Genomic DNA, 19,853 nt, shown 5'->3' with positions numbered 1-19,853 from the left:
GCTCCCCCGGACACTTTCGCTTTCCCGTCTCACAACCTGCGCCGCCGGGATCTGCCCAGATACAGATGACGTCACAGGTGAATCGGGCTGCCATTGGCGATCAAGAAACAGCGCAGCCAATCGCGCGGCCGGAGGCGGCTCTGTGGGCGGGGCCTGGTCCGAGTCAGGGCCGGGCGGGGCCGCAGCGGAGCAGCGCGATGGCCCCAGCGCTGGGTCTGGGGGCGCTCCTGGGGCTGCTCCTGGGGCTGCTGGGGCTCCTGGGGGCCCCGGGGGGGGCGACGGAGGGTAAGTGGGACCCTCGGAGCGGGGAACTCCTGAACTGCCATGCCCGGGCACCGAGAACACCTTGAACCTCCATGCCCGGGCACGGGAACCTCCCTGAACCCCCATTCTCGGGCACCGGGACCCCCTTAACCCCCTATTCCTGGGCACTGGAACCCCTCTCCCCAAACTCCCTCCCGCAGTACCGGGACCCTCCTAAATACCTTCGTCCAGCACCGGGACACCTGAACGCCCATTCCTGGGCACGGGAAACTTCCTGAACCGCAATTCCTGGACATGGGGACCCCCTTGATCCTCCCTAAATCTCCACTCCTGGGAAGGAGACTTCCCTGAACCCCCATTCCCGGGCACAGGAAACCCCTTGAGCCCCCATTCCTGGGACACCCTGAGCCACCTTATCCCTCAGTTGGACCACCTGAACACACCTTTCCGAACAAGGGACCCCTCTGCACCCCATCCCCGGCTCCAGGACCCCCCTGAGCCCCTTTACTCTGAACAAATACCCCCCTGCAATCCCTTTTCCAGCCATCCTGCCTCTCACAGCCCCCTCATTCTCCCTTTTCCTTGACCCTGGGACCCCCTGAATCCCTATTCCTGCACTTCCCAGCCCTCAGATCCCAATTTCCTCAACACTGGGGACCCCTGGACTGCCCTTTCCTGGGCACAGGGACCCCCGGGGCCCTCTGTCTCTCCTTTCCCAGTCCCATCCCCCCCCTTCTTTGAACCTTGGACCCTTCCTGACTCTCCTGGCTCTCCCAGTCCCACTTTCTTGACCATTGGACCTCCCAAACCCGCCAATCTTACAGTTCCCCCAGTTCTCCACTCCCTGCTCTTCCTGCAGGGGGTTCCAGGCACTGTAACTGCTGCAATTCCTGGGCACTGGGGCCCCGCTGCACCTCCATTCCCTGGCACCAGGACCCTCTGCAATCTCTCATCCAGCACCATGACTCCCCTACACCCCTTTCCTGTACCAGTACCCCCCTGCACCCCCTTTCCTGGCCATCCCACCTCTCCCAGATCCTCCATTTCCTTGATCCTAAGACCCCCTGACCCGCACTCCAGCCTTTCCCAGCCCCCAGCCCCTCCTTTCCTCTACACCAAGGACCTCCAGGACCCCCATTCCCAGCCATCCCAGGTCTCTCCTTCTCATGACTTCCCTCTTCTCAACACTGGGGACCCCTGGACCCCTTCCCCCCCTCCCCTCTTCCTGGGCACAGGGACCCCCTGGACCTCCTATTCCACGTCTCCCAGTCCCTGCACCCCCCATTCCTTTACCCTTGGATCCCCTTGGATCCTCCCTTGTTCAGCACCAGGACTCCCCTGAACCCCCCTTATCCTGCACCAGTATTGTCCTGTGCACCCTTTTCCAGCCATTTTTCCTCTCCCAGCACCCCTTTTCTTTGATCCTGGGACCCCCTGGACCCCCATTCCTGCCTTTACCAGCCTTCAGACCTCACTTTCCTCAATACTGGGGATCCCTGGACTGCCCTTTCCGGGGCACAGGGACCCCTGAACCTCCATCACACATCTCCCTGTGCCCTCACTCCCCTTTCCTTGACACTGGGACCCCCCTGAACCTCCATTCCTGGGCATGGGGACTCCCTGCACCTCTTATTCAGCACCCAGACCCCCCTGAACCCCTTTGTTTGCAACTGGGACACCCCTGTACTCTCATTCCTGGGCACGAGCACCCTCCTACACCCCCCTATATGGCAGCAAGACCCCCTTGAGCTTCCATTCCCGGACACAGGGACCCCCTTGCACTCCTTTATCCTGCACCAACAACCCCTGCACCCTGTTTCTTGGCCATTCTGGATCTCCCCACCTTGTGATCCCCTTTCCCTGACCCTGAGGGCCCCTGGATCCCCGTTACCTGGACAAAGGTACCTCTTGGACTCCCTGTTCCACTTCTCCCAGTCCCTATACCCTCCTTCTCCTTGACTCTGGGACCCCCCTGAGCCCCCAGTCCTGTTCAGTGGGGCCCCCTTGCACCCCCTACCCCGGCACCGACACTCCCTGCACCAACTTCCCTGGGATCCCCAAAGCCCCTTCCTGCCTCTCCCAGTTCTCCCTTTCTTTTACCCGTGATCCCCCAGGCCCCCAACTCTCTATGTCCCCCCAGTTCTCCACTCCCTGCGGTACCAGTTCGTGGCAGTGTCGGAGCCCAGCCCGGGGATCCCTCAGTTCATGTCCATGGGGTTCCTGGATGGGATCCCCATTGACCGCTACGACAGCGAGCGGGGCCGGGTGGAGCCACAGACGCCGTGGATGGAGAAGGGACCCGAGCCGGGATATTGGGATGGACAGACTGAGATGAGCAAGAGGAACCAGCACGTGACTGCTGACAACCTGGAGATACTGCGGGGCCGGTACAACCAGAGCGGGGGTGAGTGGGGGCAGCTGGGAATGGGGGGGATCTGTGGGGCTGGGATGGGGTCTGTGGGGTTGAGGTGCATCTGTGGGGCTGCGATGGGATCTGTGGTGCTATGAGAGATCTGTGGACTGGAGGGGGATCTTTGAGTCTGGGGACGATCTGTGGGTCTCAGGAGGTCTTTGGGTCTGGGCTTAGATCTGAAGGTCAGGGGGATTTGTGGGGCTGTGCTGGGATCTTGGGCTGGGATGGGATCTGTGGGTCTGGGGGGCATCTGTGGGTCTGGGGGGCATCTGGGCTGCTGGAGATGGGGTTTGTAAGTCGGGGGAGGGGATCTGTGGGGCTGGGCTGGGATCTGTGGAGCTGGGGGGGCGATATGAGAGGCTGGGCTGGGATCTGTGGGGCTGGGGGGATATGAGGGGCTGAGGGCCATCAGTGGGTCTGGGGCAGACCTGTGGGACTGAGGTGGATCTTTGAGGCTGGAGGGGATCTGTGGGACTGAGATGGGATCTGTGGGGCTGGGTTGCAATCCATGGTGCTATGGCAGATCTCTGGGCTGGAGGGGGTCTGTGGGGCAGCGGGGGGCAGGATCTGTGGGGCTCGGATGGGGTCTGTGGGACTGGGAGGGATCTGTGAGTCTGGGATAGGATCTGTGGGACTGAGATGGGATCTGTGGGGCTGAGATGCATCTATGGGGCTGGGATGTATTTGTGGGGCTGGAATGCCATCTGTGGAGCTATGGGAGATCTCTGGGCTGGAGGGGGAATCTTTGGGGCTGGGGGAGATCTGTAGGGTTGGGGTACATCTCTAGGGCTGGGATGGAATCTCTGAGGCTTGGGGGGGATCTGTGTGGCTGGGATGGGATCTGTGTGGCTGGGATGAGATCTGTGAGGCTGGGATGAGATCTGTGAGGCTTGGGGGGATCTGTGTGGCTGGGATGAGATCTGTGAGGCTGGGATGAGATCTGTGAGGCTTGGGGGGATCTGTGTGGCTGGGATGAGATCTATGGGTCTACTGGGCATCTGTGGGTCTGGGATAGGATCTGTGGAACTCGATTGGGATTTGTGGGGCTGAGATGGGACCTGTGGGGCTGGGATATGGATCTGTTGGTCTGGGATGTGATCTGTGAGTCTGGGATGAATCTGTGAGCCAGGGAGGACCTGTGGGGCTGGGGGGGATCTGTGGGACTGAGATGGGACCTGTGGGGCTGGGTTGGGACCTGTGGGGCTGGGATGAGATCTGTGGGTCTAGGGGGCATCTGTGGGGCTGGGATGAGATCTGTGGGGCTGGGATGTTACCTGTGGGGCTGGGTGGGAATCCATAGGGATCCAAGGGGCTGGGATAAGACTCCATCCCACTCTGGGTGGGGTTCTGTGGGGCTGGGACACAATTCCAGGGGGTGTCTCTGTGGGTCCGTTTCCCCCCCAGGTCTCCACACTTGGCAGCGGGTTTCTGGCTGTGACCTCCTGTCCGATGGGACCGTCCGTGGATCCGAACGGTACGGCTACGACGGGCGGGATTTCATCTCCTTCGAGCTGGGATCCAAGAGCTTCGTGGCGGCCGACGGCGCTGCCCAGGTCACCAAGAGGAAATGGGAACACGAAGGGATCGTGGCAGAGAGGTGGACAAATTACCTGGGACACATCTGTCCAGAATGGCTCCAGAAATACGTCGGATACGGGCGGGAGGTGCTGGAGCGCAAAGGTGGGGATGGAATTTCCATCGAAATTTGGGAATGGAGGACTTGGGAATGTGGTAATTTGCATGGGAAGTCCATGGATGGATCTCAGCCCCATTCCATTGCCATGGGAATTCCACGGGCAGATTTCATCACCTCCCCATGCTCGTGGGAATTCCATGGCTGGATATCACCATTATCCCATTCCAGAGCCCCCTGATGTCCATGTCTCCGGCAAGGAGGAACACGGGATCCTGACGTTGTCCTGCCATGCCTATGGATTCTACCCCGGGATCATCGGGATCAGCTGGATGAAAGGGGATGAAATCCGGGATCAGGAGACAGAGTGGGGCGGGATCGTTCCCAACAGCGACGGCACCTTCCACAGCTGGGCCAGGATCGAGGCGCTGCCGGGGGAGTGGGAGCAGTACCGGTGCCGGGTGGAGCACGCCGGGATGCCGGAGCCCGGGATCTTCGCCTGGGGTGAGGCTGGGAATGTGGAATGTGGGAACTGGGAATTTGGGAACAGGGAATTTGGGAATGTGGAGCAGTGAGATGGGGGTTCCCCTTCCCCTCCTCACGCTCCCACCCTTCCCAGAGCCAGAATTCATCTGGAATTCCACCCCAGTGGTGGTCGCCCTGTCCGTCATCGCTGCCATCATCATCATCAGCCTCATGGGATTCGGTGTCTGGAAGCTCCAGTCTGGTAACTCACGGGATGGGGGTGGGGAACAGGCACGGATCCACTCGGTGGCATTCCAGGGATCCTGTGCCAGAGGTGCTGATCCCGCTTTATTTCCATAGGGAGGAGGGAGAAGAAGGGATACAACACGACACCCAACAGTGAGTACCAGCAGTGTGTCTGGATACAAATCCACATCTTCTCCTTGTGGATCCCATGATGGATCCCAGGATGGATCCAGGTGTGTGATCCAGGCCAGAATCTCACAGATCTTTTTCCACAGGAGTAGACGCATAAACCGATGGCTCCCCAGCAGGTATGGAGTGGGACCCAGGTGGGATTCCAAGGGGAATCGGGGCATAATGGATGGAGAAGGATTGGGATGGGATTCCAGATCAGGGCAGGATTCCAGAGTGAAATCAGAAAGAATTATGGAGTGAGATCAGGGATTATGGAACGATATCAGTCTGGATGGATGGAGTGAGACAGATGGGATTCCAGAGTGGGACTGAGTGGGATGGATGGAGCAAGATGATGATGGATTCCAGAGAAGCTCCTGCTCTCCATGGTCTTCCACAGCTGGATCAATCCCATGGGATGAGGACAGGGACATGGTGACTCTGTCCCCTACTCTCATCCCAGCAGGAATCACCACCTGAGCAATCCATGGAGCTGGATCCAGCCCCTTCCCTCTTCCTGGGGAAGGCCAGGAGCTGCTGGCAGAGCTCATCCCACTGCTCCCACCCACCCTGGCACTGCCGTGCCTCTTCCCAATGGATCAACTTCCTGCTTTTTCTTGTCTGAAAATCAAGAACCACAATTATTCCCAATGCTTCAATTAAGTCTCCTGTTTTGGCAATAAATCCTTCTTCCCTCCTTTGGCATCCAGCAATTCCTCTTTAGGAACCAGGAATGGCAATGGGGACATGAAGAATGGGATAGGGATATGATGACACTCGGGCCAGGAATGGGGACACAGGAAGCAGTTTGGGGACACCGGGAACTGGGAGTGGGGACACCAGGAATGGGATAGGAACCCCAGGAATGGGAATGGGGACACCAGAAATGGGATTGTGGCCATCGGCGGCAGATTGTGAACAGCAGGAATGGGAAGGGGGATGACAGGAATTGGAATGGGGACAGGAATGGAAACACCAGGAATGGGAATGGGAACAGGGATGGGGACCCCAGAGGTGGAGGTGTCCCAGGTTTTAGTTTGGGGTCTCCTGTAATCCCCCGAACCACCATGAGGGCACAGACACCAATAACGGGACCGGGCTGGGGCCAATCACGGACAGGGCAGGGGTGAGTGGAGCAGGGGACGGTCCCACGGGAACTGCTCGGGAATGGGAAGAGTAAAAGGTGATGCTGCTCCCGGCTCTGCCCCTCTCTGGCTGTGAACCTGCCATGGGAGCTCCCCCAGCTCCTGCAGCCCAGAGCAGCTGTGTGTTCCCACCTGGAGCTCTCCATATTCCCACCTGGAACACTTGCGTGTTCCAACATGGAGTGACCGCAGCTTCCCACCTGGAGCTCTGCGTGTTCCCACCTGGAACAGCTGCATGTTCCCACTTGGAGCAACCATGTGTTCATGCCTGGAGCTGCCAAGTATTCCCACCTGGAATAGCTGTGTGTTCCCACCTGGAACAGCTGAGTGTTCCCACCTGAAGCTGTTGCCCTTGCAGCTCTAAGAGCTCATTCTATCCCTCACTAGTACAGCTTATCAGTGCCTCTGTAGAAAATTCCTACAATGGACTATCCCTTTTTGGGAAGAGTTTCAACAGACAGGAGTTTGTACCAGTTCATTTTGGAGATATGTCTGGAATTAAGATAATCACAGTCATAAAATACCACAAACAGCATTTATTGCAATACCAACTAGCAAAAGAGAATAAAAAGGATAAAATACTTACTACAAAAGAGAATAAAAATATAAAATCCTTTAAAAATCAATAAAAGGATACAAAATAGTTGATGCTGCAGCGGTTGCTCCCTATCCCCGATGCTCCCTCGAGCAGACAGGCCAGCACTGCCAGGCCCGGCAGCAGCGGGACGCCATCCATGCTCAGCGGCGTCCCCGCGGAGCCAACACGGGCTGGGTGCAAGGGTGGGTGTGGCTCAGCTCCCCCACTCCTGTGTCCCTGTTTATCAGCCATCCATCATACTGCAGAGGGCCAGGACACAGTGTAAGGTGATGCCTGGGAGGCAGCCAAACACCGCCTGTTCATTGCGTAAGTGACAACAGTCTGTGCATGTCACCTGTTGGGTAGTGGTCGTACGACCCCTGCCCACCTATTCTTCCATCATCAGCCTCCTCACCCCACTGTAAGACCCTCACCATTGTGTTCCCAGGGTATTTGTATCTATCCTGAGGCTCAGCCAAGTCAGAGAGGAACAGAGAGCCTTGATAATAGAGAACATCCAGTGTTACACAGTTACTCTGCCTGGATTCCCAGCACGGTGTAAGTACTTTCTCACCCTTCTATGCTCCATTGATCAGATAAATTAAAAGTACCCCCTTACATGCCAGCGTGTGATCAGGGGTAGCCCGAGGGTGATACAGCACTACTCGAGAGTGCAATGTGTGTATCAGAGTGTTCAACATACGGTGTACAGGGGTCAGCACACAGGGAAGCACACACAAAATACACATCAGTACACAAGCAATTAGGAACAAGCCTGACAGCACTTTTTGTAACCAGGGCCACCCCCATTTCCATTCACTGATGGGGTTCTATTCGTTGTTAACATGTAACTGGGGAGTAGGGGCTTTTAATTTCTGGATGCCAGCATGGACAGACAGAATGGTCACTTAAATTCATGCAGCACATGCCTTCGAAATCGTGGCAACTGTGCCCTTGTGCTGATAATGGAAAGTCGACAGCAGCTCTGTTTTGTCAACTTGCATGCCTGACTGAATCCACATCTGTAAACAAGGCACTTAAAGCTACAGAGGCAGCATTGGCTTCTTTGGCCAACCAGCATCCTAATTTATTTTAAGAAGCTAAAGCTTGAGCAGTCCCCATCTGAGCACTTCTATTTGCAGATATTCTTTGAGCTATATTCCAGATCAGAATCAGTCTGGAGTGAATTTATGTGTATTGTGCTTTTGTCTTTTTTGCTTTGATTTATGTGGGTGAAATAAAGTTAATTATCCAAAGGTATAAGGGCCTCCAACAGCTTTTCCTGGGATACCTTTCCATGCTCTTTGTCCACAAATGAGAATCAGATCATCTGGGAGACCTCTCGCATCCATTCCAGGAGCAAATGGAGCAGGAGCTGTGCAGGCCCTGAGAGCTCGGGGTGTTGTCTGAGATCAGCTCATGGCAGGAGGAGCTGAGGGTGCCCCTGTCCCCTCTGTGCCCCTCAGGGGTGGCAGGAGGAGCTGAGGGTGCCCCTGTCCCCTCTGTGCCCCCCAGGGGTGGCAGGAGGAGCTGAGGGTGCCCCTGTCCCCTCTGTGCCCCTCAGGGGTGGCAGAAGCCCCTCAAGAGGCAGGTCCAGAGGGACCATCCCCTGTCCTGGGGGCTCCATGAGCTGCCCTGCACAGGGTGGGGAGACAGGGGGTGGGCTCAGGTGGGGCTGAAGCACCTTGTGGGGTCACCCAGGGGGCCTGGACTGAAAACACCTCACAGCTGTGCAAGTCCTTGAGACAAAATCTTTCCAGGTCACAGAGATGGCAGAGCCAAGGCTGAGCTGGGAAAAGAAAATGAGTGCTGGTTCTCTGAAGGCTGAAATCACCCAAACCCGGCAAAGGGAAAACAGTGCTTGATATTCCTGGAAAGAAAATTCCCCAAATCAGGCATTTCCCACTCCTCAAATCCCACCCTGAGCAGGAATTCACTTGGTTTCCACAAGTGATGTCTCACCTGCTGCAAAGGAGACACTGCAGGGGAGGGCAGAGGAAGGGACCAGTAAGAACCAGTTCTTGTTTTGGGGTTGTGGTTGAGTTTAGTGTGTTGTGGGCAGCAAAAATGAGCTCGGGGAGCTGTGAGGGGGAAGGATTGAGAATGTTAAAGATGTTTGTAAGCTCTGGGCAGGTTTCCTCGCTGAGCAGAGGGATGTGGGGGACCTGCAGCTGAGGCAGAGCATTAAAAGCAGAGCATGGAGCACAGAGGAAGAAGAGCTGCTTCCTCCCTCGCTCCCAGTATGGTCCCATTGCAGGTCCTCACTGGTTCTGGGCTCTGCTGGGACCTGGAGGGGTTGGGACACTGGTCCTGGTGGGCATCGTGGTGTGGCTGCTGCAGGGACAAGGTGAGGCATCCAAAAGGGACCCCCAAAAACTCAGGGAGAGGGATCAGGGCACAAAATGGGTCTGAAATGAAGCAAAACTGCTTTTTATCCCAACAGGCCTGGGACAGTCCCCCCTGGGGGGTGCTGGGTGTGTTGTTCACCCGTCTCCACTCCTGCCCTGCCCTCACTCCAACCCACACTGGCTGCAGGTTCCTGCCTGGAACAGCCTTGGGGTTCTCCTGGGAATGGAGGTGACCAGTTGTTCCAAAAATCTCTCTGGGGAGAGTTTTGTGGGATGCAAAGCCACGGAGTAAATGTGAATCCCAAATCCATGGGACACTTGGACCATTTTATGACCAATTCCCAACCTTGCCCCCTCCTTTTTCTTCACGTTTTTGGGTGGTAATCCCAGTTTAGGGCCAGTCCCAGAACGCCCAGAACCATCTTTTTATAGAGGTAAAAATACTTCTATTTTTTTCCCTCATGTATCCAAAACTTGAAAGAAAAAAACGGGAAAAAAAAGTAAAAGTAGGAATTTGCCCCAGTTTCTTCCAGTAGCAGGAAACGGGATAAAAGAGGATAACCCCAAAATCCCAGTAGGAAAAACTATGCCATTACTTTTATTTTTTAAAAGTTTATTATAATTTCTTTTTATTATGTCGTTATATTTCATTCTATTTTTTAGTCTTGTGTTCATTTTTTTTCATTTTTAGTTTGTATTTTTCCCATACTCTCAAGTTTATTCTTATTTTTCTTCCTCTCACGTTCACCTTTACACCCTTACAGAAGATGCTGTGCTGACCTGCCCTTCCCACAGCCTTTCTTTGGTGCTGTCAGGCCACGGATTGCAAGAAAAACCTCAAAAACTATTTAAAATAAATGAGGCTTTGTGGTTAAACCCCGCAGTGGGTGATTTAGTTACAAAACACTTATTTTTGAAGGGTTTACATTAAGGAAATGATCAAAAGGGCTGGAGGGAACCGCGCTGGGTCCTCGTGGCCGCTCTGGGGTCACCTCGGGGACCCTCCGAGCAGAGCGACCCCCTCCTGCACCCCCAAATCTACATTTTTGGATAATCTGCCCTGCCCAGCTGAGGAGAAAAGCTGGAAAAGTTGGGAAAGGGCTGAAAAGAAGCTGGAGCTGGAGGGTGGAGCTGCAGGAAAATTCTCCAAAAGAAAAAATTCCATTAAGAATAAATCAAAATAATTTTTAATTCTTTGAATACTTCCTGGTTTGGTTTTGTTGAAGGTCAGTGCCGGGAGGAGCCAAAACAGGTGGGTTGAAAGAGAAAATTTAATTGCAGGAGAAATGTTTAATTATGAGGAGAAATTTTAATTGATGGCATTTTAATGTGGGGAGATTATTTTAACTGGAGAGGAAATTTAATTGGGGCAGAAAACTATCATGAGGGGAGAAAGCTTTACTCGGAGAGAGAAGATTTTAGTTGGGGGAGAAAAGTAAGATTGGGGAGAAACCTTTAATTATGGGGAGATGTCTTGGTTTGAGATAAGCAACTGCCAACCCCCCCAAGCACAGAGAGAAAAGCCTCCCTCCTAACACCAGGGAAAGGGAGGAAAAGAGAGGGGAAAGGAAAAAAACACTTCAAACTGCATTTATACTAAATCTACATATATTTTTCACAGAAAGAAAGAGACAATTAGAAGAGAGTACAAATATACACACACACAAGTCTGCAACAACAAGTTCCCCACCTCAACTTCTTAACGAACACACAAATTCTACTGTCCTAACTACACATTACTTAAGAACATACTTATTCCCCAGGGAGACAAACCCAAGGAGAAAGGAGAGACCCAGAACAACACATTTTACTTTCCTGAGATACCCTGTGAGCCAGTGGTGGGCCTGGTCCTCTCCATCCCCCCTGGGACAGCATCGTGCGTCCTCCCAAGAGGAGGGCTGAGAAGCGACTGCCTTAACCACTCCCACACTGGTTCCTACTTCCCTGGAGATGATGTCATAATGTGGTATGGAGTACAAACTTACTGGCTAGAAGAGGTCAGCTGTTAGCTCAGCCCAGCTCAAGTCAGCTGACAGCTTCGGCCTAGTCCAGACTTCAGAGCCCAAATTTAGGCCCACCTGGGTGAACCCATAACATTCTCCACCCCTTATTCCATACCATATTATGTCACTCATATCTTAGGTTCTCATGCTTAAACACTCTATTTTTCCAGGGCTGTTTCCCACCCCTCCATAATGTGTCTAAGAGTCCATTAGGATGGGGTAGATATTTCAGATGGGAACAAAGCAGTTCAACTCAGGTCATCTTATCTGATGGTTCATGTCTTTCACTAGGGTCACCATCCTCTCCTCAGGAGTCTCTAGTTTCCCACTGGGGTTAGAATAGTGTTCACAGTCAGATCCACCCCTTGCCCTCATCCACCTACAGGTGGTCTGAGGCATCATAGGCCCATCGAGCCAGGAACAACCCTCCCCCAGCCAGTGCAGGGTGTGATGTTCTTCATTGGCTCGGCCCTTGGGCACATCAGCACTCACACAACGGGTTTTCAAAGACTCAACTCAAACAGCAGTGTCCCACCACACATCAACAGCTTACACAGGCTTCTCTTCATGTCTTTCTCCTCAGTCACACAGCAGTACTACAGTTTACCATGTGACCCATCCCCCTTAGCAGCAGTCCTAACAGCTTTGGCAGCCTCGGAAGCAGCCCCAACAGCAGCACAAGCAAGCAGCAGAGGCAGAAGCAGCCCTGGCGGCTCGCCAGCCCTGGCTCGCTTGCAGCCCTGGCTCGGCTTGCAGCCACTCACGGCTCACAGCCTCTCATGGCTGATGGCCTCTCACGGCTCACAGCCTCTCACGGCTCACGGCCTCTCATGGCTCACAGCCTCTCACAGCTCGCAGCCTCTCACGGCTCACAGCCTCTCATGGCTTGCAGCCTCTCATGGCTTGCAGCCTCTCATGGCTCACAGCCTCTCACAGCTCGCAGCCTCTCACGGCTCACAGCCTCTCATGGCTTGCAGCCTCTCATGGCTTGCAGCCTCTCACAGCTCACAGCCTCTCACAGCTCACAGCCTCTCACGGCTCGCAGCCTCCCCCGGCTCGCTCGCAGCCCTGGTGGCAGCCCCGCCAGCGACAGCTCTGGCTCCTGCGGGTCGCTCAGCACTGCGGGCGCTGGTTCCGGGCACCACATCTGTCGGGTTCTCTGCAGGGGGTTCCGCAGCTCCTCTTTTCCCCGTTCACTGGGGTCTCACAATGGCAAACACACTTCACAACTGTGGATAACCTTAAGAATAGTGTTCACGGTTAAATCCACCCCTCGACTTTATCCACCTACAGGTGGCCTGAGGCACGATGGGCCCATTGAGCCAGGAACAACTCCTCCCCATGCCAGTCCAGGTGAGATGCTCCTCATCAGCTCGGCTCCTGGGCACATCAGCATTCACATGATGAGTCCTCAGGGATTCAACTCAAACAGCCGTGTCTTGCCACACACGAACAGCTTACATGGGCCTCTCTTTTCTGCAGTGGCTACAGTCAGAGCAGGCACCAGTCGAGCTGTTTGAACTCACAAAGACAGTGAAACAGTGAAAACGAGCATTCAGCAGTAAGGGAGAGTTGTTTACATTTTCTGTTCTGGGTGCACCTAAAGAAGGCAGTTATCAGTCTGTGTTTCTACAACAATCCTCCCGGGAAGCCTGCCAAGATTCTGGGGCACCCGCCAAGGTCCTCTGTCTCTCCCGGGTTTCGGCAACAGTAACTGTCTTGGTTCGAGATAAGCAACTGCCAACCCCCCCAAGCACAGAGAGAAAAGCCTCCCTCCTAACACCAGGGAAAGGGAGGAAAAGAGAGGGGAAAGGAAAAAAACAATTCAAACCACGTTTATACTAAAACTACATATATTTTTACAGAAAGAAAGAGACAATTAGAAGAGAGTACAAATATTCACTCACACAAGTCTGCAACAACAAGTTCCCCACTTCAACTTCACAACAAACACACAAATTCTACTGTCCTAACTACACATTACTTAAGAACATACTTATTCCCCAGGGAGACAAACTCAAGCAGAAAGGAGAGACCCAGAACAACACGATTTACTTTCCTGAGGTACCCAGTGAGCCAGTGGTGGGCCTGGTCCTCTCCATCCCCCCTGGGACAGCATCGTGTGTCCTCCCAAGAGGAGGGCTGAGAAGCGACTGCCTTAACCACTCCCACACTGGTTCCTACTTCCCTGGAGATGATGTCATAATGTGGTATGGAATACAAACTTACTGGCTAGAAGAGGTCAGCTGTTAGCTCAGCCCAGCTCAAGTGAGGTGACAGCTTCGGCCTAGTCCAGACTTCAGAGTCCAAATCTGGCCCACCTCGGTGAACCCATAACAAAGTCCCTGGCCATTCCCTATCCCTGGCCATTCCCTGTCCGTGGACCACTCCCTATCCCTGGGCCATTCCCTATTCCCTTGCCATTCCCTGTCCTTGTCCATTCCCTATCCCTATCCATTCCCTGTCCCTGGCCATTCCCTGTCCCTGACCAATCCCTATCCCTGGCCATTCCTTGTCCCTGGACTATTCCCTGTCCCTGGGTATTCCCTATCCCTGGCTATTTCCTGTCCCTGGCCATGCCCTCTCCCTGAGACATTCCCTATCCTTGGCCAATCCCTATCCCTGGCCATTCCCTATCCTTGGCCATTCCCTATCCCTGGCCATTCCCTGTCTCTGGCCATTCCCTATCCCTGGCCATTCCCTGTCCCTGAGCCATTCCCTGTCCCTCAGCTCTGCAGGGCTGGGGGTGTCAGTGGATCTCGGGGGGTCCCTGCTCGACCCTGGCTCAGAACTGCGGCCCCGGCCGGGCCCGAGGGGCCCTGGGAGAGAACAACCCTGAGCCCCAGCTGGGCCAGAGTCGCCCAGTTCCACCCAGTGGGGCCCAGGGCACTCCCAGCATGAGCCCAGTGGCTCCCGGTCACCTCCAGTGTGGCCCCACTCACCCCCATATGATCCCAGTCACCTCTAGCATGACCTCAGGTGCCCCCAACATGGTCCCATCTGCTCTCAGAATGCTCCCAGTCACTCCCAGTATGATGCAAGTATGACCGCAGTTGCCCTCAGTGTGGTCCCAGTTGTTCCCAGTATGATCTCTGTTTCCCCAGTTCTGGTCCCGTTGGGTCCCGGTGCCCCAGTCTATCCCAGTCCACCCCAGTCCATCCCAGCCTGTCCCGCTCCGTCCCGGTCCCTTCCCGGCACCGCCGCCCTTTCCCGATCCCGCCCCCGAACCAGCGGGTTTAAGGCCGAGTTTCACCGCAGGGCGCGGGAGTTCAGCCCAGCCCAGCCCGGCCCGGGGGTCCCGCAATTCGTGGCCGTGGAAGGTCCCAGAGTGTCCCGGGGGGATCCAGAGGGGTCCCAGGAGGGGCCCCAAAGGAGATCCGGTTGAATTCCCGGGAATTCCCCCGTCCCCGTCCCCCCCGCGCGCCCTCGGACACTTTCGCTTTCCCGTCTCACAACCTGCAACACCAGGATCTGCCCGGAGACTGATGACGTCACAGGCATATCGGGCTGCCATTGGCGATCAAGAAACAGCGGAGCCAATCGTGCGGCCGGAGGCGGCTCTGTGGGCGGGGCCAGGGACGGGTCCGGGCCGGGCGGGGCCGCAGCGGAGCAGCGCGATGGCCCCAGCGCTGGGTCTGGGGGCGCTCCTGGGGCTGCTGGGGCTCCTGGGGGCCCCGGGGGGGGCGACGGAGGGTAAGTGGGACCCTCGGAGTGGGGAGCTCCGGAACTGCCATTCCTGGGCACCGAGAATCCCTTGAACCGCTATGCCCGGGCACAGGAACCTCCCTGAACTCCCATTCCCGGGCACAGGGAACCCCCCTGCTCCCCCTCCCCGGCTCCAGGACCCCCCTGACCCCCTTTATTCTGAAGAAATACTCCCCTGCAGTTTCTTTTCCAGCCATCCTGCCTCTCCCAGCCCCCTAATCCTCCCTTTTCCTTGACCCTGGGACCCCCTGGACCCTCATTCCTGCCCTTCCCAGCTCCCAGACCCACTTTCCTCAACACTGGGACCCCTGGACTGCCCTTTCCTGGGCGCAGGGACCCCCTGGGCCCCCTGTCTCTTCTTTCCCAGTCCCATCCCCCTCTTTTCTTGAACCTTGGACCCTTCCTGGCTCTCCCAGTTCACCCAGTTCCACTTCCTTGAACCTCCCAGGCCAGCCAGTCTCAGGGTCCCCCCAGTTCTCCACTTCCTGTACTTCCTCCAAGGGGTCCCAGGCACTGGAACCCCCTCGGCTACAGTTCCTGGGCACTTGGACCCCCTTGCACCCCCATTCCCTGGCACGAGGATGCTCTGCAACCCCCTCATCCAGCACCAGGGCTGTCCTACACCTCTTTATTCTGTACCAATACCTCCCTGCACCTCCTTTCTTGGCCATCCCACCTCTCCCAGACCCTCCTTTTCCTTGATCCTAAGACCTTCTGACCTCCACTCCAGCCTTTCCCACCCCGAAGTCCCTCCTTTCATCTGCACCAAGCATCTCTAGGACCCCCATTCCCAGCCATCCCAGGTCTTCCTTTCTTGTGACCTGTGTTTTCTCGACATTGGGGAGCCCTGGACCCCCATTTTCCTGGGCACAGGGACCCCTGGACCTCTCATTTCACCCCTTCCAGTCCTTGCACCCCCATTCCTTTACCCTTGGATCCCCTTGGATTCTCCCTTGTTCAGCACCAGGACCCTCCCAAACCCCCCTTATCCTGCACCAGTATCACCCTGTGCTCCCTTTTCCAGCCATCCCACGTCTTCCAGCCCCCCTTTTCCTTGACCCTGGGACCCCCTGAACCCCCATTCCTGCCTTTCCCAGCCCTCAGACCCCACTTTCCTCAAACCGGGGGATCCCTGGATTGCCCTTTCAGGGGCACAGGGACCCCTGAACCTCCATCACACATCTCCCCGTGCCCTCACTCCCCTTTACTTGACACTGGGACACCCCTGAATCTCCAGTCCTGGGCATGGGGACCTCCCTGCACCTCTTAGTCAGCACCCAGACCCCACTGAACCCCTTTGTTTGGGACTGGGACCCCCTGCACAGCCTTATTGGGCACTGGAACCCCCCTGTACCCCCATTCCTGGGCACGGGTACCCTCCTACACCCCCCTATGTGGCAGCAAGACCCCCCCTGAGATTCCAGTCCCATACATTAGGACTCTCCTGCACTCCCTTATCCTGCACCAATACCCCCCTGCACCCCCTTTCTCAGCCATTCTGGGTCTCCTCACCCTGTGATTCCCTTTCCCTGACCCTGAGGGCCCCTGGATCCCCCTTTCCTGGACACAGGTATCTCTTGGACTCCAAATCCCACCTTTCCCAATCCCTGTACCCTCCTTTTCCTTGACTCTGGGACCCCCCTGAGCCCCCAGTCCTGTGCAGTGGGACCCCCTACCCTGGCACCGACACTCCCTGCACCAACTTCCTTGGGATCCCCAAAGCCCCTTCCTGCCTCTCCCAGTTCCCCCTTTCCTTTACTTGTGACCCCCAAGACACCCAAATCTCTGTGTCCCCCCAGTTCTCCACTCTCTGCGGTACCTGAATGTGGCGGTGTTGGAGCCCAGCCCGGGGATCCCCCAGTACATGTCCATGGGGTTCCTGGATGGGATCCCCTTTGTGCGCTACAACAGCGAGCGGGGCCGGGTGGAGCCACAGACGCCGTGGATGGAGAAGGGAGCCGAGCCGGGATATTGGGATGGACAGACTGAGATCAACGAGAGGAACCAGCACATTGATGCTGCCAACCTGGAGACACAGCGGGGCCGGTACAACCAGAGCGGGGGTGAGTGGGGGCAGCTGGGAATGGGGGGGATCTGTGGGGCTGGGATACAGTCTATGGGACTGGAATGGGGTTTGTGGAGCTGAGGTGCATCTGTGGGGCTGGGATGGGATCTGTGGGGCTATGGGGGATCTGTGGGACTGGCATGGGATTTGTGGGGCTGGTGAAGATCTATGGGGCTGGGATCCAATCTGTGGTGCTATGAGAGATCTGTGTGCTGGAAGGGGATCTTTAGAGCTGGGGAGGATGTGTGGGGCTGGGAGGGATCTTTGGGGCTCGGCTGGGATCTTTGGGACTGGGAGGGATCTGTGGGGCTGGGACGTATTTGTGGGGCTGGATTGCCATCCATGGAGCTATGAGAGATCTCTGGGCTGGAAGGGGAATCTCTGGGTCTGGCGGAGATCTGTGGGGCTGGGATGTGGATCTGTGGGGCTGAGATGGGATCTGTGGGGCTGGGGTGCATCTGTGGGGCTGGGATAGGATTTGTGGGACTGGGATATGGGTCTGTGGGACTGGGATGGGCTCTGTGGGGCTGGGAGCAATCTGTGGGTCTGGGGTGGGACCTGTGTGGCTGGGGGGCATCTGTGGGGCTGGCGGCGATCTGTGGGGCTAGGTGGGAATCCATGGGGCTGGGATGAAGCTCTGTGGGTCTCCATCACACTCTGGATGGGGTTCTGTGGGGCTGGGACACAATTCCAGGGGTCTCTGTGGGTCCGTTTCTCCCCCAGGTGTTCACACTCGGCAGCAGGTTTATGGCTGTGACCTCCTGTCCGACGGGACCGTCCGTGGATCCTCCCGGATTGGCTACGACGGGCGGGATTTCATCTCCTTCGAGCTGGGATCCAAGAGCTTCGTGGCAGCCGACGGCGCTGCCCAGGTCACCAAGAGGAAATGGGAACACGAAGGGATCGTGGCAGAGAAGTGGACAAATTACCTGGAGCACATCTGTCCAGAATGGCTCCAGAAATACGTTGGATACGGGCGGGAGGCGCTGGAGCGCAAAGGTGGGGATGGAATTTCCATCGAAATGTGGGATTTGGGAATGGAGGACTTGGGAATGTGATAATTTGCATGGGAATTCCATGGGTGGATCTCAGCCCCATCCCATTGCTATGGGAATTCCATGGGCAGATCACATCATCTCCCCATGCTCATGGGAATTCCATGGTTGGATGTCACCATTATCCCATTCCAGAGCCCCCTGATGTCCATGTGTCCGGCAAAGAGGAACACGGGATTCTGATGTTGTCCTGCCACGCATATGGATTCTACCCCGGGATCATCGGTATCAGCTGGATGAAGGGGGATGAAATCCGGGATCAGGAGACAGAGTGGGGCGGGATCGTTCCCAACAGCGACGGCACCTTCCACAGCCGGGCCAGGATCGAGGCGCTGCCGGGGGAGTGGGAGCAGTACCGGTGCCGGGTGGAGCACGCCGGGATGCCGGAGCCCGGGATCTTTGCCTGGGGTGAGGCTGGGAATGTGGAATGTGGGAACTGGGCATTTGGGAACAGAGAATTTGGGAATGTGGAGCAGTGAGATGGGGGTTCCCCTTTCCCTCCTCACACTTCCACCCTTTCCCAGAGCCAGAATCCATCTGGAATTCCACCCCAGTGGTGGTCGCCCTGTCCGTCATCGCTGCCATCATCATCATCAGCCTCATGGGATTCGGTGTCTGGAAGCTCCAATCTGGTAACTCACGGGATGGGGGTGGGGAACAGGCACGGAGCCACTCGGTGGCATTCCAGGGATCCTGTGCCAGAGGTGCTGATCCCACTTTATTTCTATAGGGAGGAGGGAGAAGAAGGGATACAACACGACACCCAACAGTGAGTACCAGCAGTGTGTCTGGATACAAATCCACATCTTCTCCTTGTGGATCCCATGATGGATCCCAGGATGGATCCAGGTGTGTGATCCAGGCCAGAATCTCACAGATCTTTTTCCACAGGAGTAGACGCATAAACCGATGGCTCCCCAGCAGGTATGGAGTGGGACCCAGGTGGGATTCCAAGGGGAATCGGGACATAATGGATGGAGAAGGGTTGGGATGGGATTCCAGATCAGGGCAGGATTCCAGAGTGAGATCAGAAAGAATTATGGAGTGAGATCAGGGATGGATTATGGAGCGATATCAGTCTGGATGGATGGAGTGAGACTGAGGTGGGATTCCACAGTGGGACTGAGTGGGATGGATGGAGCAAGATGATGATGGATTCCAGAGAAGCTCCTGCTCTCCATGGGCTCCACAGCTGGATCGATCCCATGGGATGAGGACAGGGACATGGCAACTCTGTCCCCTACTCTCATCCCAGCAGGAATCACCACCTGAGCAATCCATGGAGCTGGATCCAGCCCCTTCCCTCTGCCTGGGGAAAGCTGGAAGCTGCTGGCAGAGCTCATCCTGCTGCTTCCACCCACCCTGGCACCCCCGTGCCTCTTCCTGATGGATCAACTTCCTGCTTTTTCTTGTCTGAAAATCAAGAACCACAATTATTCCCAACGTTTTAATTAAATCTCCTGTTTTGGCAATAAATTCTTATCCCCTCCTCTGGCATCCGGCAGTTCCTCTTTGGGAACCAGGAATGGGATGGGAACAACAGAAATGGGAACAGGGGCACAATAGGGACAGGGATGGGACACTGGGGGCAGGTTGGAGACACCAGGAACTGGGAACAGGGACATCAGGCTGGGATGGGGACACCAGAATTGGAAATGAGGACACTGGAAGCAGGTTGTGGACATCAGGGACTGGGAATGGGAACACCAGGAGACAATGGGGAAAGGGATGGGGTCACCAGGATCAGGTTAGGCACACTAGGA

The 19,853-nt window shown here is 56.0% G+C and overlaps 2 protein-coding genes across 7 annotated transcripts; both read left to right on the top strand.

The window, feature by feature from the left end:
* Positions 1-161: 161 nt before the first annotated feature.
* Positions 162-5,897, top strand: LOC139673837 (class I histocompatibility antigen, F10 alpha chain-like). 4 transcript variants are annotated; one of them, XM_071559678.1, is made up of 8 exons: positions 162-285; positions 2,405-2,668; positions 4,082-4,357; positions 4,542-4,814; positions 4,930-5,037; positions 5,136-5,174; positions 5,297-5,329; positions 5,659-5,897. In XM_071559678.1, the coding sequence occupies exons 1-7, from the start codon at positions 198-200 to the stop codon at positions 5,308-5,310; spliced, it is 1,062 nt and encodes a 353-aa protein (XP_071415779.1). In that variant the 5' UTR covers positions 162-197; the 3' UTR covers positions 5,311-5,329; positions 5,659-5,897. The 4 variants fall into 4 exon arrangements, with proteins under 4 accessions (XP_071415779.1, XP_071415778.1, XP_071415780.1 ...); XM_071559677.1 differs by having other exon boundaries at positions 5,656-5,897; XM_071559679.1 differs by having other exon boundaries at positions 5,593-5,897.
* An 8,949-nt stretch (positions 5,898-14,846) lies between these two features.
* Positions 14,847-19,587, top strand: LOC139673844 (class I histocompatibility antigen, F10 alpha chain-like). Of its 3 annotated transcripts, none has more exons than XM_071559716.1 (8): positions 14,847-14,958; positions 16,770-17,033; positions 17,759-18,034; positions 18,226-18,498; positions 18,615-18,722; positions 18,821-18,859; positions 18,982-19,014; positions 19,349-19,587. In XM_071559716.1, the coding sequence occupies exons 1-7, from the start codon at positions 14,883-14,885 to the stop codon at positions 18,993-18,995; spliced, it is 1,050 nt and encodes a 349-aa protein (XP_071415817.1). In that variant the 5' UTR covers positions 14,847-14,882; the 3' UTR covers positions 18,996-19,014; positions 19,349-19,587. The 3 variants fall into 3 exon arrangements, with proteins under 3 accessions (XP_071415817.1, XP_071415816.1, XP_071415818.1); XM_071559715.1 differs by having other exon boundaries at positions 19,346-19,587; XM_071559717.1 differs by lacking the exon at positions 19,349-19,587 and adding an exon at positions 19,208-19,290.
* The last annotated feature ends 266 nt before the right edge of the window (positions 19,588-19,853 follow it).

This window comes from Pithys albifrons, chromosome 7 (assembly GCF_047495875.1).
Source record: "Pithys albifrons albifrons isolate INPA30051 chromosome 7, PitAlb_v1, whole genome shotgun sequence".
Taxonomy (NCBI): Eukaryota; Metazoa; Chordata; class Aves; order Passeriformes; family Thamnophilidae; genus Pithys; species Pithys albifrons.
This window is presented reverse-complemented; position numbering and strand designations above follow the sequence as displayed.

Bases quoted from the DNA above. Each gene is read 5' to 3' on its own strand.
- LOC139673837 (XM_071559676.1), top strand. From the start codon at position 198: ATGGCCCCAGCGCTGGGTCTGGGGGCGCTCCTGGGGCTGCTCCTGGGG. The intron at 286-2,404 runs GTAAGTGGGACC...ATGTCCCCCCAG, and splicing joins CCCGGGGGGGGCGACGGAGG to TTCTCCACTCCCTGCGGTAC. The intron at 4,358-4,541 runs GTGGGGATGGAA...ATCCCATTCCAG, and splicing joins GGAGGTGCTGGAGCGCAAAG to AGCCCCCTGATGTCCATGTC.
- LOC139673844 (XM_071559716.1), top strand. From the start codon at position 14,883: ATGGCCCCAGCGCTGGGTCTGGGGGCGCTCCTGGGGCTGCTGGGGCTC. The intron at 17,034-17,758 runs GTGAGTGGGGGC...TTTCTCCCCCAG, and splicing joins CCGGTACAACCAGAGCGGGG to GTGTTCACACTCGGCAGCAG. The intron at 18,035-18,225 runs GTGGGGATGGAA...ATCCCATTCCAG, and splicing joins GGAGGCGCTGGAGCGCAAAG to AGCCCCCTGATGTCCATGTG.